At 35.5% G+C, this 16,438-nt stretch overlaps 1 protein-coding gene across 15 annotated transcripts in view; it reads left to right on the plus strand.

Moving 5' to 3' along the window:
- The window catches only part of AKAP9 (A-kinase anchoring protein 9), a 150,731-nt gene that overhangs the window by 33,022 nt on the left and 101,271 nt on the right, over nt 1–16,438 (plus strand). For 13 of the 15 annotated variants that reach the window (XM_058525336.1, XM_058525346.1, XM_058525365.1 and 10 more), the window contains 6 exons: nt 1,270–1,323; nt 1,690–1,857; nt 2,912–3,067; nt 3,934–4,131; nt 9,331–11,712; nt 14,955–15,168. In XM_058525336.1, coding sequence (XP_058381319.1) covers nt 1,270–1,323; nt 1,690–1,857; nt 2,912–3,067; nt 3,934–4,131; nt 9,331–11,712; nt 14,955–15,168 — 3,172 coding nt within the window. The remainder of the gene's footprint in view (nt 1–1,269; nt 1,324–1,689; nt 1,858–2,911; nt 3,068–3,933; nt 4,132–9,330; nt 11,713–14,954; nt 15,169–16,438) is intronic. The other 2 variants (XM_058525374.1, XM_058525368.1) reach the window with 2 other exon arrangements.

A 16,438-nucleotide genomic window follows, 5' to 3' on the forward strand; every position in this document is an offset into this window, starting at 1 on the left:
TGGCTATATAATATGTTAGATACAATTAATTATTATAAACAGATAACTAATTTATATAATAGTGATATCATCACCACTTAAAGGAATATATTGCTTAATATTTGAATATATTCATAAAATCCATTTCATTACACTGTTACTCTAAAGTAAAAATTTTAGTAGATGCTTATCAAACTGCTTCATTTCAGAATCAAGAAAAACTAATTGAAATTTAGAAGAATTTAATTTGAAAGTCATTGCAGATGACTTGGTATTAATAATCTTAATAGAGTTTAGTACTCCTGTCTTCTGATAGGTTTCAGAACTTGCAATATTGTGTTGCCATAAGGTGAAATTTTTTTTTTTTACTTTAGCTTTGTTTTTCAGAAATTATCCTTAGGAAAAAACAAAGGATTCAAACCCTAAAGAATTCTTAATTATAATCTTCACTTTTTAAAATGTTGCGGTTCGTATGGATCTAATCTTAATTGTAGGATATTCTATCCTATGTATTTAAACAGTAAAACCTTCATTATCTTGGGTTCTATTAACATAGAATTGTGAATAATTAAGATGGAAGCAGGAATGAAGTTCATTTGTGCACTGTGAGGGGGAAAGAGGGGATTGTTAAGTAGATTAATTGATCTGAAATTAATCTCCCACCAGATTGACCCTGGAGACATATTCTGTCATCATCCTTCCTCCTACCACAAAATGTCTGTGATAGAGACAGGCAGTAATATGTTATGGAAAATCTTCACATTGGTCAGGGTTGGCATGGCTATCATAGTTTTACCCCCAGGAGAAAGTTCTTGCGGAGCGTTCCTCACCTCTTCATCTCCTCCTACTCTTGACCTGGTTACCAACCTTCAATGAATTTGCACCAGTGAACAGTTTTACTTTAAAATGAATAAGGCTTAATAAAAAAAAGATTATTTGAATGATTTAAGGCAGTGTTTTGTAGAAGGGGATCTAGTAACTTGAGGTTTTAGTTATCCTTCTGAAGACAAAGTAGAAACTGCACTTAGAACTTTAATGCATTTAAATAAATATGTATAGTACAGTGTCTTTTGCATTGTAAACACTCAAATGTTTGAGGAATCATTGGCATTTGAAATGGTCATAATGTCTTTCAGATACTAAAATTTAATCACCATATCTATTTTTGCCAATGAGGCATTTTCCCTAGGCATAAAAGATGCATGAATACACTTAGCAGAAATATAATTGTTAGCTTTAAATAAAATTCTGTATAAAATCGTAATATATCAGGAAATTGTTTTTATACAGGTAAATGGTTGCAGTTTTGTGATGAGAACAGAAAAGCCTACAGATTTGTTAAGGGTACAGTATTTAAAACTACTCATGATACTAATGTTTTATACTATTTAAAACCATCTGGCTTACTAACAGAGCTTTTTCCTGCATGTACTTCTTTCTATGTTTGATTTCTAAATACGTTTAATGTATAACAAAACAAAATTATCCACCTTCTGTTATAAAACTCAGTTGTTTCAGAATTTGCAGATATCTTGTTTTTGCTCTTGAGGTATATATCGCATTAATAACAAAGTAGGTTGCCATACTAGTAAACTCCCAGGTGATGAGTGATGTTTTAAAGTGGACTTTGCTATGGAATTCAATTTTTGAATCCCTCTTCGTGAGGAATGTTGCTAGTACCGAATTATTAAAAATCTGGGATTGATTTAGGAAGAAGAATTTGGTGTTGATGATGATTCTTCTGAACATGGAGCACAGTTCAGTCAGACCCATGTGGAGATGGAGAATGAATTGGCTGGGAAACAGCATGAGATTGAAGAGCTAAACAGAGAACTAGAAGAAATGAGGGCCACCTATGGGACTGAAGGACTGCAGCAGGTATGTTTACCTTATGTGGCTTTTGGTTTGTTACAAAAATAGGAAATTTGAGTGATAATATATGTACATTCTTTAAAAATAGTTTTTTAAATGGTAACTTAAAGTCATCTTGTAGTATTTGTCCTTATACATATTGTGAACAACCTCACTTAAAACAGGGATTCCATTAATAGGGCTTATGTCGACTCTTTTGTTTAACGTTATGAGGTAGCTAAGGCCTAAATCACTTCAGTAGGATAGATGATTTTGTAATCAGCCTGAGAGAAAATTATAGTGCAAACTACATCAAAATGTTATGACTTAAACTCATTAAAAATGTCAGCGAGTCCTAGTAAGTAACCTCTTGTGGTTAAAATGACATTTGTTGTTTGTGCAGTCAGTTATGAAAACAAGGTGAAATAGGACATTGATGAGGATGACAGACTACATTTCAGTTTCATCCTATCCAGGAACAAGTGAGGCTTGAACATGTCTATGATGGTGATGCCTATGAACAGATTGGGGCATCCCTAAATATAAAGGCACTTGTTCTTCTAGAAATAGCTTTGTGGATAAGTCAGACCTAATGTATTTTGTTCCTTAGTTAGATAATTTTTTAAAAAATTGATTGGTTGGGGCCGGCCCAGTGACATAGTGGTTAAGTTTGTGGACTCTGCTTCGGCAGCCTGGGGTTGGCAGGTTTGGATCCCGAGTGTGGACCTACACACCACTCATCAAGCCATGCTGTGGTGGCATCCCACATACAAAATAGAGTAAAACTGGCACAGATGTTAGCTCAGGGACAATTTTCCTCAAGCAAAAAGAGGAAGATTGACAACAGATGTTAGCTCAGGGCCAATCTTCCTCAACAACAACAACAAAAAATGATTTGGAAGGAAAACTAATTCCTGCAAGGTAATAGCTTTCGAATATGGGAAAGATTGCTTACAAATTGAAATAATTCTGCCAATGCATTTTGAATATCATGCTTTTGAAGAACAGCTACCTGTAATAATATTCAATTTTGTTATAAAAAGTAAGTCTAGCACTTATTATTTTTGCTGATGTCTTTTAGTTACAAGAATTTGAAGCTGCCATTAAACAAAGAGATGGCATCATAACCCAGCTCACTGCTAATTTACAACAAGCAAGAAGAGAAAAGGATGAGACAATGAGAGAATTTTTAGAGTTGACAGAACAAAGTCAAAAGTTACAGATTCAATTCCAACATGTAAGTATTGCTAATAGAACAAAATTTATTAGATATTTAGTAATGAGTTTTTAAAAAATTTTCATACTTTACAAAACAAATATAAATTTGTTTAAAAGCCATTTGCTTATTCTATATCATGAAAACACTAGTAAATACCTATTGCTATTGTTAACCAAGAATTTAATTCATACTTCTTGAGTGGTTTCTTGCTAATTATTTTCTTTGTACTTCTTCCTTATCTATATTTTGAAATCCTACAAAACCTTATAAGTCTGATTGGGTGGATTTTTGCAGAAATTAACTTGTAATCACATCCTAGCTTTGCCAACCTTGGTATGATTTTATTTTAGTTAGATTCTAAAGTGGTAACTAGACTAAATATATTCCACTTACCTTTAATTAGAGCCGTAGGAGTCTAATGGGATTAATCAAGGTTTCTGATGTCAAGTAACAGAAAATAATTTGAGATAGTTTAAGCAAAAGGGAGGAATTTAATGTAAGGATACTGGTATCTTACAGAATTTGAGGCAGAAATATAACCAGGCCTCTGAAAGGAATTGGAACCAGAATCTAGAAAGTCATCGAGAATTTAGGAAGTACTGTCTTTCAGGCCCCATTTCTTTGTGGGTGTCTGTCTCAGTCTCACTTCTCACTAGACTACTTTTCCTGCTTTATCATGGGAAAGAATCTTATTGGTTCCTTTTGGATAGTGTGCTCATATTCGTCTGATCAGCCATGGCAACATGTTGGCTGAGATCTCAAGCCTGTGAATCCAGCACAGTTCCAGAGAGCAATTGTGGGCTGAGTAATACCTCAAAAGATGTCTGTTCCTTACTGCAGTCACGTCAGAATTTAATACTGTGGGATTTCTTTCTATTTTCAAGTTACAGGCTAGTGAAACTCTGAGAAACAGCACTCACAGTAACACAGCTGCAGATTTACTACAAGCCAAACAGCAGATCCTCACTCATCAGCAACAGCTGGAGGAACAAGACCATCTCTTAGAAGATTATCAAAAAAAGAAAGAAGACTTCAAAATGCAAATTAGTTTCTTACAAGAGAAAATTAAAACATATGAAATGGTATGTTTATTTTAAGGAAGTCAGCCAATGTGCAGCAAGCAGCTTTACAATTAACTTTAAAGTTTTTTATGCAAGTGTTTATCTTTTTATTATGCACATGAATCACAAAATTTCAGAATTAAGCAAAACTCTTTAAGTATGTAAAATAATTTATTTCAAAAGCAATTGGGAGTCGCACAATAATAGTTTTCAAGATAATACCTATTACTGAGTTCCTTGAAAGTGATCAGCCTATGTTAAACTGAGTTCTCAAAAGAATCTAAATTTATAACCACAATTTTTATCCTTTTTTTCTTTTCATCTAAAGGTATTTCTACTCATTTTAGCCATGGTTATAAAATTCTGAAAATATTTTCACAACAAGATGAGATTTTATGGATTTTAAATAGAAAAAAATACAGTTGATTCTTTTTATTTATGGTAGTTAAGTTTTATAAAGTTGCCTGGAACACTTATTTGGCAAATAAGTGTCCTAAGGGATATGTAATACATATATACACGCGTGCATACCTACACACATATACATATCTCACATAGATTATAATCTTAGATTCTAAAAACAGCTCATTTTAGTAGATTATATTTTGTTTATTTTTCCAAAGAGAAAATGAGGTTCAGAAATGTTAAGTGACTTGCTTGAGGCTGCCCTAACAGTTGCCACAGTTGGAATTTAAACCCCATCCAGCTGGCCCAGAGCCAGAATTTCTTGCACTGCACTGCCCCCTACCCTCTCCATCCTCCTCCTTTGCATCCATCTTCTTCACACGAGAAGTGCAACAAGAAGGCAGGGTGTGGTTGTCTTGTTTGACGTCAGCTGGAAATGTGTGTGTCCAGCAACTCAAATTTTTTATCAGTCTGTACACTTCTAAGGTGACTATGAGTATTGATTTGGGGGTTACAAATAAATTTTAGTAAGTGGGTGAATTCACAAATACAGAATCGGTGAATAATGAGGACAGACTGTACATATAATACAGTACTTTTTATAAACCTAGAAAGTTCTTCTGCAAGAGGTTGAGAAATTACCAAGACAAGAATATTGTTTGGATAATAATAAAAATATCAGCTGGCTTTTTTTTTTTTACTTGATACCAGGCAATATTCAAAGCATGTTACACATACTAACTCGTTGAATCATCACAACAACCTTATGAGGTTATCATTATCATTATCACCCCCATTTTACAGATGAGGACACCAAGGCAAAGCAAGATGAAGTAAATTAGCCAACTATACAGGTAATAAGTTGGTGGTAGACCCAGATTTCAACTCTAAAGACTGTCTCTTAGGAAAATAGGAAATGTACAAATTTAAGATATTGAAATTATGAAATGGACATGCTTTACAACTCAGGTAATTTAAAAATCATTACACAGATGATTACAGAACACCTATTTTGTACCAGGCCCTTGCAAGAGGTAGTGACACTTAAAATGTGCCTTTTTCTTCACTGGAACTCATGGTTTAGTAGGGCACATGCACAAGACACCACAAAGCAGGGATAAATGTAGTAAAAAGTGTTTTGAAAGTTTTGAGTAGGTCTGGCTTCATAAGGGAAGTGATTCAGGGTAGGCCTTAGGCTGAAGGTGATATTTGAGGTAGGTGTGTTAAGTTGGAACAATTCCTCTTTAATTGTGTTTTGTTTCCTCAGCAGTTGTCATAATGTGTGGCACATAACAGCTACTCAATACTTTTTTGGTAAATAAGTGAATAAATTATGAATCTGAACTGGTAGAGATAGGGAGGACATTTTAGACTGAGGGTGGAGTGTGCATAAAGACTCAGGCTAAAACGTGTTGAAAATGTATATAGGGAGCAAAAAATAGTTTAACTAGAAAACAGTAGTCTTTGAAAGTGAGTCTTTCCAGGAAGAAAGAGTAAAAAGATAGTCTAGGCCTAGGTTAGAAGAGCCTGGAAACTGGATTTTATTATATTTACTATATTCAGTAGGCAGTGTAATTTGAGATTATTTGAAATTCAAATAATTCATTTTCATAAGAAGAATAACCTTTATTTATTTGAATGTTAGTAAGACTACTTTTATTATCAGTCTCTTTTTCATTATATGTATCTTTTAATTTCTCCTTTTTTTTTCTTTGAATGAATCCCCCTGAGTAGTAATTCCATCAGAGAAGCTGAGGGACTAGGGCATTAGGGTGATAGTTGAAACTGTCTTAGCCGCTAGACAACTGCTTGACAGTTCCAGGCTCATTCTCATTGTCCTAGTCTTCTGAACTTCCCATGGCGCAGTGGTCACAGGCAGGGAGTATATTATTCCCCACTCTCTCAGGTCTGTTTCCAAAAAATAGAGAGATTGTATCCTCAACCACAGGGCTGTGTTTTTTTGCAACACAAAATAAGTGGTTTAAAACCCTATACTTTGAAATAAATGGTAGTAAGAAAAATGAACCATGAATTTGTCTTGTTTAATGAAGTTGAACGAAGAATTATTGTTGTTCGTTTGCAATTATATCAGGTGTTGGGCAATTCTAAATTGATGCTGTTTTTTGAGGGATTTTCCCCCCATAGAAAATCAGGAAATAGAAATGTTACAGATCTTATAACCACATTAACATTTTCAAGACTAGTTATTTAATAATTTAGCTGAAATTGACCACCATGAACTGATTTTACTTTCTTATAGGTTTCACATGCCTTCAAGATTTTTTACTAGTATATAAATATATTTGTATGTAGTGCAGTGAGAATAAAATACCTTAATATATTTATTTTAACTTTGAGATAGAGGAAATAATATTATCTTTGTTTTACAGGTGAAAACGAGATTTAAAGAGATTAAATTGATTTAAATGTCATATTGTAGTGCAGAAATTAAAGTAAGAGGACTCAACACTTGATAATAACTTATGGTAACATTGGATGGGGTGTGGATACCAAGACAAAAGCTGACAGGATTTTGCTCAAGAGGCTACACAGAATAGCATTCATTACCTTGGTTAATTTATGTCAAAGAATCTGGCCTTTGATTTATAGGGTCAACAGTCTGATTTAGTTTTTATTTTCTCTCAGCTGAGACTTGGGCTATCTCAGAGGTGAACTCAGATTTTCCAAGTTCAAGAGGCTAATGTTTAAACCTTCAATATAAGATTATTAATTTACGAGAAATAATTATCACAGGGACCTGTATACTTCAAATTCGTTGGATTTTACTTTCTTTCCATGGGCAGATAAATTTGAAAAGCCAAACAATAATGATAGAAAGTTGTTTAGTGAGCATGAGATCAAGGGATGTTAGAGGAATCAATGTTCAGTAGCATTAGGCTGTGGTAACCTGATATATCCATCTCACAATAGAAATGGTCACACCTATAGACTGAAATTCTTAAATTCTGATTGCCACAACCCTCTACATTGCTTTATACATTAGGTATGGTTTTCCTAGAGGGATCAGAATTCTCCAAGTGTCATGGCACCTTGATTCTCTTCGCTGGACTGTACTTGAGTGGGCACTGCCAACACTTCCCTCTGAGGCTTTTCTTTTTCTAGGATTTGACATTCTTTCTTTAGATACATTAATACATTCATTCAAGGTGCGTTTAGGTCCTCTTGGCCAGAGACTACTGTCTCCTGAAGGTGATTTTACTTACCTACTTATATTCTGTTCCATTCTGTGGTTTTTGTTTTTGTTTTTGTTTTTGTGTGAGGAAGATCAGCCCTGAGCTAACATCCATGCTAATCCTCCTCTTTTTGCTGAGGAAGACCAGCTCTGAGCTAACATCTATTGCCAGTCCTCCTCCTTTTTTTCCCCAAACCCCCAGTAGATAGTTGTATGTCATAGTTGCACATCCTTCTAGTTGCTGTATGTGGGACGCCACCTCAGCATGGCCGGAGAAGCGATGTGTCGGTGCGCGCCCGGGATCCAAACCCTGGGCTGCCAGTGGTGCAGCGCATGCACTTAACCGCTAAGCCACGGGGCTGGCCCTCATTCTGTGGATTTTAACTTTTCTTTGTCCTTGGGATTACAGCCCTTAACTATTTGGGCAACTTCTACTTGACTCTCTTATACTGTAACACTTCTGTGAATGAATGTGATTACAGATATGCCTTGGCATGTGTTCTGAGTTTAGGCTTCTCTACAATTCCAAAATAGAGCCCCAAATCAGAACTGAGAAAAAGTATCTGTCCTGCTTTCAAATTTCTGTTTAAACCAAAAGTCTAGGACCAAGTTGATACGCCATAAATGGTATAGTTGTCTTGGATGTCACTTGAGGTTCAATCACTTAAGCGTTGCATATCCCTAAATTTCTCATTCACTTAGCCCGAGGAATGAAGTTAAGGCAGATCTATAGGAACCTGTTTTTGTTATTGTTTTACTCTTTTCATAGCACTTGCTCATCAAACACCTTCAAGTCACTAGAATACATGGGAGGAACCTTGATTTATTTTTAGAACAACTTCTGGAAGTATAAAGTACATAGTACTCTAACTAGCTATAGAAAATACTAATGACTTAGAATGTTGATCAGTTAATAAGAAAGATAAAAATATAATGGTTTAGACACATTTTAATCTGACAATTTTTAAATTAAAATTTTTAATCATAGCAATGTAAGAAAAATTTCTTCTTCTCAAGAAGGCCAATACTACTGTAGTATTTGCTCACAAGTAGTGTTGGGTTCACAAGTCCTATGTCTCATTGACTTGGGAAAAATTGAGAGGCAGGCCCAGCAGTTATCTTTTTATTTGTTGTTGTTGTTGGTGCCATTGAGTCGATGCCAACTCCTAGCGACCCTGTGTACAGCAGAGTGAAACCCTACCTGGCCCTTTTGCAGTGCTCTGCTGCTATTCGTAGGGTTTTCATGGCCAGTTTTTTTGGAAGTGAGTGGCCAGGTCCTTCTTCCTGGACTGTTTAGTTTGGAAGCTCTGCTGAAACGTTTCTACCATGGGTGACTCTGCTGGTATTACAAATACCAGTGACACAGTTTGCAGCATCACAGCAACATGCAGCTGCCACAGTATGACAACTGGCAGATGAGTGGTATGGTTCCCTGACCAGGAAACGAACCTGGGCTGTGGTAGTGAGAGCACTGAGTCTTAACCACTAGACTACCAGGGCTGGCTTTACTTTTTATGGAATTATATAAAAAAGCAGACTTCCGTCAATCTTTTGGCAGTGGGGTTAAGCAATATTAAGTTGCCAAGAACTAAAAATACCATTTTCATTTTTTCTTTCTAAAGGAACAAGACAAAAAGGTGGAAAGCTCAAATAAAGAAATACAGGAAAAGGAGGCGATCATTGAAAAATTAAATACAAAAATAACTGAAGAAGAAAAGAGAACGCTTGAGCTAAAGGATAAAGTAACAGCTGCTGATAAATTACTAGAAGAATTGCAAGAACATGTTTTACAAAAGAACCAAGAGATAAAAAATATGAAATTAGAGCTGACTAATTCCAAGCAAAAAGAAAGACAGTGTTCTGAGGAAATAAAACAATTAATGGGGACAGTTGAAGAACTTCAGAAGAAAAATCATAAAGACAGCCAATTTGAAACTGATATCCTACAAAGAATGGAACAAGAAACACAAAGGAAGTTAGAACAACTCCGGGCAGAGCTGGATGAGATGTATGGGCAGCAGATAGTGCAGATGAAACAAGAGCTAATAAAACAACACCTGTCACAGGTAGATGAACTTAAAACACGACATAAGGGAGAAATGGAGAATGCTTTAAGATCATATCCAAATATTACAGTCAGTGAAGATCAAATAAAGTTAATGAATATGGCAATAAATGAACTGAATATAAAATTGCAAGATACTAACTCTCAAAAGGAAAAACTCAAGGAAGAACTTGGAGTAATTTCAGGAGAAAAGTCTGCTCTACAGAGACAGCTTGAAGACCTTTTTGAAGAATTGAGCTTTTCAAGGGACCAAATTCAGAGAGCTAGACAGACAATAGCTGAACAAGAAAGTAAACTCAATGAAGCATATAAGTCCCTTAGTACAGTTGAAGATTTGAAAGCTGAGATTGTTTCTGCATCCGAATCCAGGAAGGAACTAGAATTAAAACATGAAGCAGAAGTTACAAATTATAAGATAAAACTTGAAATGTTAGAAAGAGAAAAGAATGCTGTGTTAGACAGAATGGCTGAATCACAAGAAGCTGAATTAGAGAGGCTGAGGACACAGCTTCTGTTTAGTCATGAAGAAGAACTTTCCAAACTGAAGGCAGATTTAGAAATTGAACATCGAATCAATGTTGAAAAACTTAAAGATAACTTAGGTATTCACTATAAACAGCAGATAGATGGCTTACGGAATGAAATGAGTCAAAAGATAGAAACTATACAGTTTGAAAAAGACAATTTGATAACTAAGCAGAATCAATTAATTTTGGAAATTTCAAAGCTAAAAGATTTACAGCAGTCCCTTGTGAATTCAAAATCAGAGGAAATGACTCTTCAAATCAGTGAACTTCAAAAAGAAATTGAAATACTCAGACAAGAAGAAAAGGAAAAGGGTACACTTGAACAAGAAGTTCAAGAATTACAACTTAAAACTGAATTATTGGAGAAACAAATGAAGGAAAAAGAGGATGATCTTCAAGAAAAATTTGCACAACTTGAAGCAGAGAATAGCATTCTTAAAGATGAAAAGAAAGCCCTTGAAGACATGTTGAAAATATATACTCCTGTTAACCCAGAAGAAGGATTAATTTTCATAGACTCCATTAAGTCCAAATCCAAAGACTGTAGCTGGCAAAAAGAAATAGAAATACTTACGGAGGAAAATGAGGACCTCAAAAAACAATGTATTCAGCTAACTGAAGAGATTGAAAAGCAAAGGAACACTTTTTCATTTGCTGAAAAAAATTTTGAAGTTAACTATCAAGAATTACAGGAGGATTATTCTTGCCTTCTCAAGGTAAAAACTGATTTAGAAGACAGTAAAAATAAACAAGAAATAGAGTATAAAAGTAAGCTTGAAGCACTTAGTGAAGAGCTTCATCATTTGCAAAGAATAAATCCAACTATAGTAAAAGTGAAAAGGTCAGTCTTTGATGATGACAAAACTTTTATAGCAGAACCATTGGAAATTGGTGAGGTTGTTGAGAAAGATACAACCGAACTTATGGAAAAACTCGAAGTAACCAAGCGAGAAAAATTAGAACTGTCAGAGAGACTGTCTGATCTTTCTGAACAATTAAAACAGAAACATAGTGAGATTAGTTTTCTAAGTGAAGAAGTTAAATCTTTAAAGCAAGAGAAGGAGCAAGTCTTATTGCGATGTAGGGAACTAGAAATCATAATTAACCATAATAGGACAGAAAATGTTAATGTCTGTGATGTTGAGTTAAGCTCTTTAAGAGATGGAGTTGTGACAACGACAAGCAGAGATTCTGGAATTTCTAAAATAAATAAAAGTTTTGGTGAAGAATCAAAAATAATGAAGGAAGATAAAATTTCTTTTGAAAATATGACTGTTGGAAAAGAAAGCAAGCAAGAACAGTTGGTTTTGAATCACTTGCCATCAGTGACAAATGAATCATTGCCTGGGACAGTTGAACCAAGTGAAAATGATAAACTTCAGCAGGAACTCAGTGTACTTAAGTCTGAACAGGTATGTTTATTTATGTATGCTAAAGCACAGTGAAAATGTACATTTCATACTAAAAAAGTTCTCATCTTAATAAAACATAATTAACCTCCCTACAAAAGAATGAAAGTGAATCTTGTGATGTAATTCTTTTTTTGTGTGTGTGTGAGGAGATCAGCCCTGTGCTAACATCTGCCAATCCTCCTCTTTTTTTTTTTTTGCTGAGGAATACTGGCCCTGGGCTAACATCCGTGCCCATCTTCCTCCACTTTATATGGGACGCCGCCACAGCATGGCTTGCCAAGCAGTGTGTTGGTGCGCGCCCGGGATCCAAACTGGTGAACCCTGGGCCGTCGCAGTGGAGTGCATGCACTTAACCACTTGCGCCACCAGGCTGGCCCCTGTGATGTAATTCTTGTTTGGGCCTATCATTTATTTGTACCATTTCTTTTATGTGTTTTTTTTAAACATTGTTGCCTTTCTTTCAGTTAATCTATGTTATACATTCTACTCAGGAAATAAGATGTAGTAATGGCTTCACATTTTCTTTGGAAAGGCAAGAGTTTAAGTAACTTTGTTGAAAATCTGTGCTTTAGAAAAGTTATTTTGTAATATTTTGTCACAATCCCAAAGATTGGTTTCAGAGTTTCATTTCATACTGGTGTTTTCAAGGTTCCACAACTGAAAATTAGCTCTTAAACTTTTTAGTACTCTATATAGTGTTCAGTAGTTATGAAACTATATTTCCCTGAAAAAAAAAACCTTGATTTAAGTCCCAGAGTTTTCTCAGAGTATTGTTATACCTGAAGGGGGGAAAAGGGTATTAATTCTAAATACAGTGAAAGATGCATATAATGAGTAATAATAAATAGCTCACTCCTGACGATTTATATTTGCCAGATACTGATGTTAGAAATAACAGGAACGTTCCACTGGGTATCTTGTATAATGCTGCTAACTAAAGCTTTATGTTTCTTTATTTATTTATGTATTTATTGCTTATGTCTTTATTTGTATGCACATATTTATTGAATGTCTTGCCAAATATAGAAGTATAGTAGTGAACAAGAGAAAGAAGATCCCTGCTGTCAACAAGCATATTATTCTAGTGAGGGAGGCAGGCAGTAAATGAGGAAACAAGTAGTTAGAAATAATGATAAGTCCTATAAAGAAAATAAAATAGATAATGTGATAGAGATGGATGCGTGGTGGTGGTGGTGGTGGTGACAGCATTAGGAAAGGTCTCCTGGAGGAATCGATATTTAAACTGAGGTCTGAATGACAGGGAGGAGCCTGCCACATGCAAGGTAGAGCAATCGTGAAGACAGATCAGTTGGAGGAAAAGAAGGAAGGCGTGTTTAGTTGAGTTTGAGAGAGAGTGGAAGAAAAAGAGTTTGAAGAACCAAGAAAGTTTGGAAAGTTTTCTCTTTTTACTTCTAGTAAATATATTCACATTTATGATCTTATATCAAATGTAAAGATATCTTACATCTTAATAACCTAAATAGAGTTAATAAATTCAAATTGCATAACTATTAATAAAAATAATGCTGAGACCACAAGAAATACTTGTACTCTTCGGACTAAGCTAATTGGCTAATAAACGTGAAAAGATACATTCAACCTTTTAAATAGATATGAGAATAAAATAACATTTTATACCCATCAGATTGGCAAAATAAGTTTCCCAATACAAAGTGTAGTGAGGAGGTGAGTACTCACAGATGCTGTTAATATCAATGTAAACTGTTGCAATTATATAAAAAATAATTTGGGGGCCAGCCTGGTGGCATAGTGGTTAGGTTGGCATGCTCTGCTTAGGCAGCCCGGGGTTCGCAGGTTTGGATCCTGGGCGTGGACCTACACACCGCTCATCAGGCCATGCTCTGGCGGCATCCCAATACAAAATAGAGGAAGATTGGCACAGATGTTAGCTCAGCGACAGTCTTCCTCACCAAAAAAAATAAAAATAATTTGGTAAAATCTAATATAGTTAATGTGCATTCTCTCTGACCCAGCAATTACATTTCTAGGTAGTTCTCAGTATGGTCCCTAACCAGCAGCGCTTGGAAACAGGTTAAAATTTAAATTCTCAGGCCCTGCACCAGACTTTCTGAACTAGAAACTCTGGGCCCGTTGGCCCAGCAATCTGTTTTAATAAGCACTTCAGGTGATTCTGATGTGTGCTAAAGTTTGACAACCACTACACCAGAGAAACACTAGCATATTTGTACAAGGGCATATGTATAAGAATTCATTGCAGCATTTTTTGAAATATCAAAAAATTAGAAATAATCCAATTGCACTCCTGAAAGGGAATAAATAAATTATGGTATATTCATATATACTATACATAGTTAAAATAAATTAATCTGTATCCACATGGATAGATCTCAGAAGCATATTAAATGAGAAGAGCAATTTGCAAAAGTACCATTTTGCACCATTTATGTAAATTCTTAACAAAATATAATGCATTGTTTATAGATACATTGAGAAGTGATAGTATAAGAAATGGACTGGACTTGCCACAAATTCGCAATAATGATTGCCTCTGGGGAAGGAAGAATGGGAACATAGCGGATTAAATTTTTCTGTTTTCTTTTTTTTTTGTGAGCAAGACCAGCCCTGAGTGAACATCCGATGCCAATCCTCCTGTTTTTTGCTGAGGAAGACTGGCCCTGGGCTAACATCCATGCCCATCTTCCTCTACTTTATATGGGATGCCGCCAGAGCATGGCTTGCCAAGCGGTGTGTCGGTGTGCACCTGAGATCCGAACCGGCGAACCCTGAGCCACCACAGCAGAGCGCGCGCACTTAACCGCTTGCGCCACTGGGCCGGCCCCTCTGTGTTTTCTTTTTAAACCAAAAAAGTGTCTGGGGAGGAGAGAAGTGAGAAAAAAAAAGACAAAATATTTGTATTTGTTAATTTGGGGTATGAGTTTATTACATTATTATTTTCATTTCTCTATATTTAAAATGCTATTTTTATAGCTATTTGATATTAGCTATACCAAATATCAAAATTTACCATAAACTTGAGGTAATGAAAATGTTATGCTACTTCCCTTGAAAAAAACAATTAAATCAATGCAACAGAATGAAAAGTGAGAAAAAAAATTAGACTTTACTTCTCTTATATGAAGTTTTAAACTATAGTTTCATGTCTTTTCCTTCTTGTAGTTAGTAAATGCAAAAAAATAGAAGTTAAATTATTTGATTTGTCATTTTAACACTTTCTAATGTGTATGTACATTCACTTTAAGAATGATTTAAGGCTACAGATGGAAGCTCAACGTATATGCCTCTCTCTGGTTTATTCAACTCATGTGGATCAGGTTCGTGAATACATGGAAAATGAAAAAGATAAAGCCCTTTGCAGTCTTAAAGAGGAGCTTATTTCTGCTCAAGAGGAAAAGATCGAAGAACTTCAGAAAATGCACCAGCTAGAGCTACAGAATATAAAAACACAAGAAACAGGTAAATGGTTTCTAAGAAAATTATAAGTACTGTAAAGCAAATAAGTATCACTTAGAGCCCACCATTCCGTGATTCTGTCCTTGTCTTAGAACCCATAGAGGAAAGTGACTATATATCCCAGTCCTGGATTCATTTGTTCATATAATCATTGAACGTTCATTTAAGTGCTTGGGAAATCTAAAATCACTGAATCATTTTCCCCCAGGAAGTCATAGTCCAGTGGGAAAGCAATATAAAATAAACTCTTAGAAAACAATAGGACAATTTCTATAATAAAAGAATGAATAGAAAGAATGGAAGGAGAGAGGAGAAGAGTCTAGCACTTCCTCAGAGGATGAGGTAAGTAAGGTGGCAGGCAGGAGCAGGGAGGTTGGAAGTTTAGGGAATTCTTCTGAATCTTAAACATAGAGGTGTGAGAGACTGCATCCATTTTGGAGAATTGAGAGTTCAAGGTGTGTGAAAAAGTAGTGGAGGATAAAGCTTGAAAGATTGGAAGGAGTTTGATCAGAAAAAGCTTTATATATCCTGACTGAAGCATGTTTAAGTTTTATGCTGTTGGTGATAAGACCTACTGCAGGATTGTAAATAGTGGGAATAACAGTAAGATTTTTAAGATAACACCATTGCAGCAAATTGGGGGAGGTGATTAGTGATTCAAGCAACTTTGGCAGTAATTCTGTTAACAATAAGATGTTGAACTAAAACGTCACTGAGGATGGAAAGGAAAGAAAAGTTTAAGAGTTAAAGAGGTAGGCTGTAGGGGCCAGCCCGGTGGCATAGTGGCTAAGTTCATATGCTCCGCTTCAGTGGCTTGGGGTTTGCGGGTTCAGATCCTGGGCACGGACCTACGCACTGCTCATCAAGCCACTGTGGCGGCGTCCCACATACAAAATAGAGGAAGCTTGGCACAAATGTTGGCTCAGGGCCAATCTTCCTTACCCCAAAAAAAGAAAAGAAAAAAAGAGGTAGTCTGCAGTTAATATTAGTAGTAAAGGGGGGAGGAATTGAGAATGAGCCTTAAGTTTCTAGTTTGGGTAAAGTGGATTGAAGGTGACTCCAGTCATAAAGAGGATGAGGAGCAGATTTGTGAGGAAAATAATATAATTTGGAACATATTGATTTAAAAATACCTATTGACTTTGAAAAAGAGATGTCTAATAGGCAGTTGAAAGTAGAAGTCTGAAAGGCAAGAGGGAGATTCAGGCTAGAGATAAAGATTTGGAAATAAAAAGATCATTTGAGGCCAAGGACAAGAATGAGATGTCCTGGG

Source organism: Diceros bicornis, chromosome 3, assembly GCF_020826845.1.
Source record: "Diceros bicornis minor isolate mBicDic1 chromosome 3, mDicBic1.mat.cur, whole genome shotgun sequence".
Classification (NCBI taxonomy): Eukaryota; Metazoa; Chordata; class Mammalia; order Perissodactyla; family Rhinocerotidae; genus Diceros; species Diceros bicornis.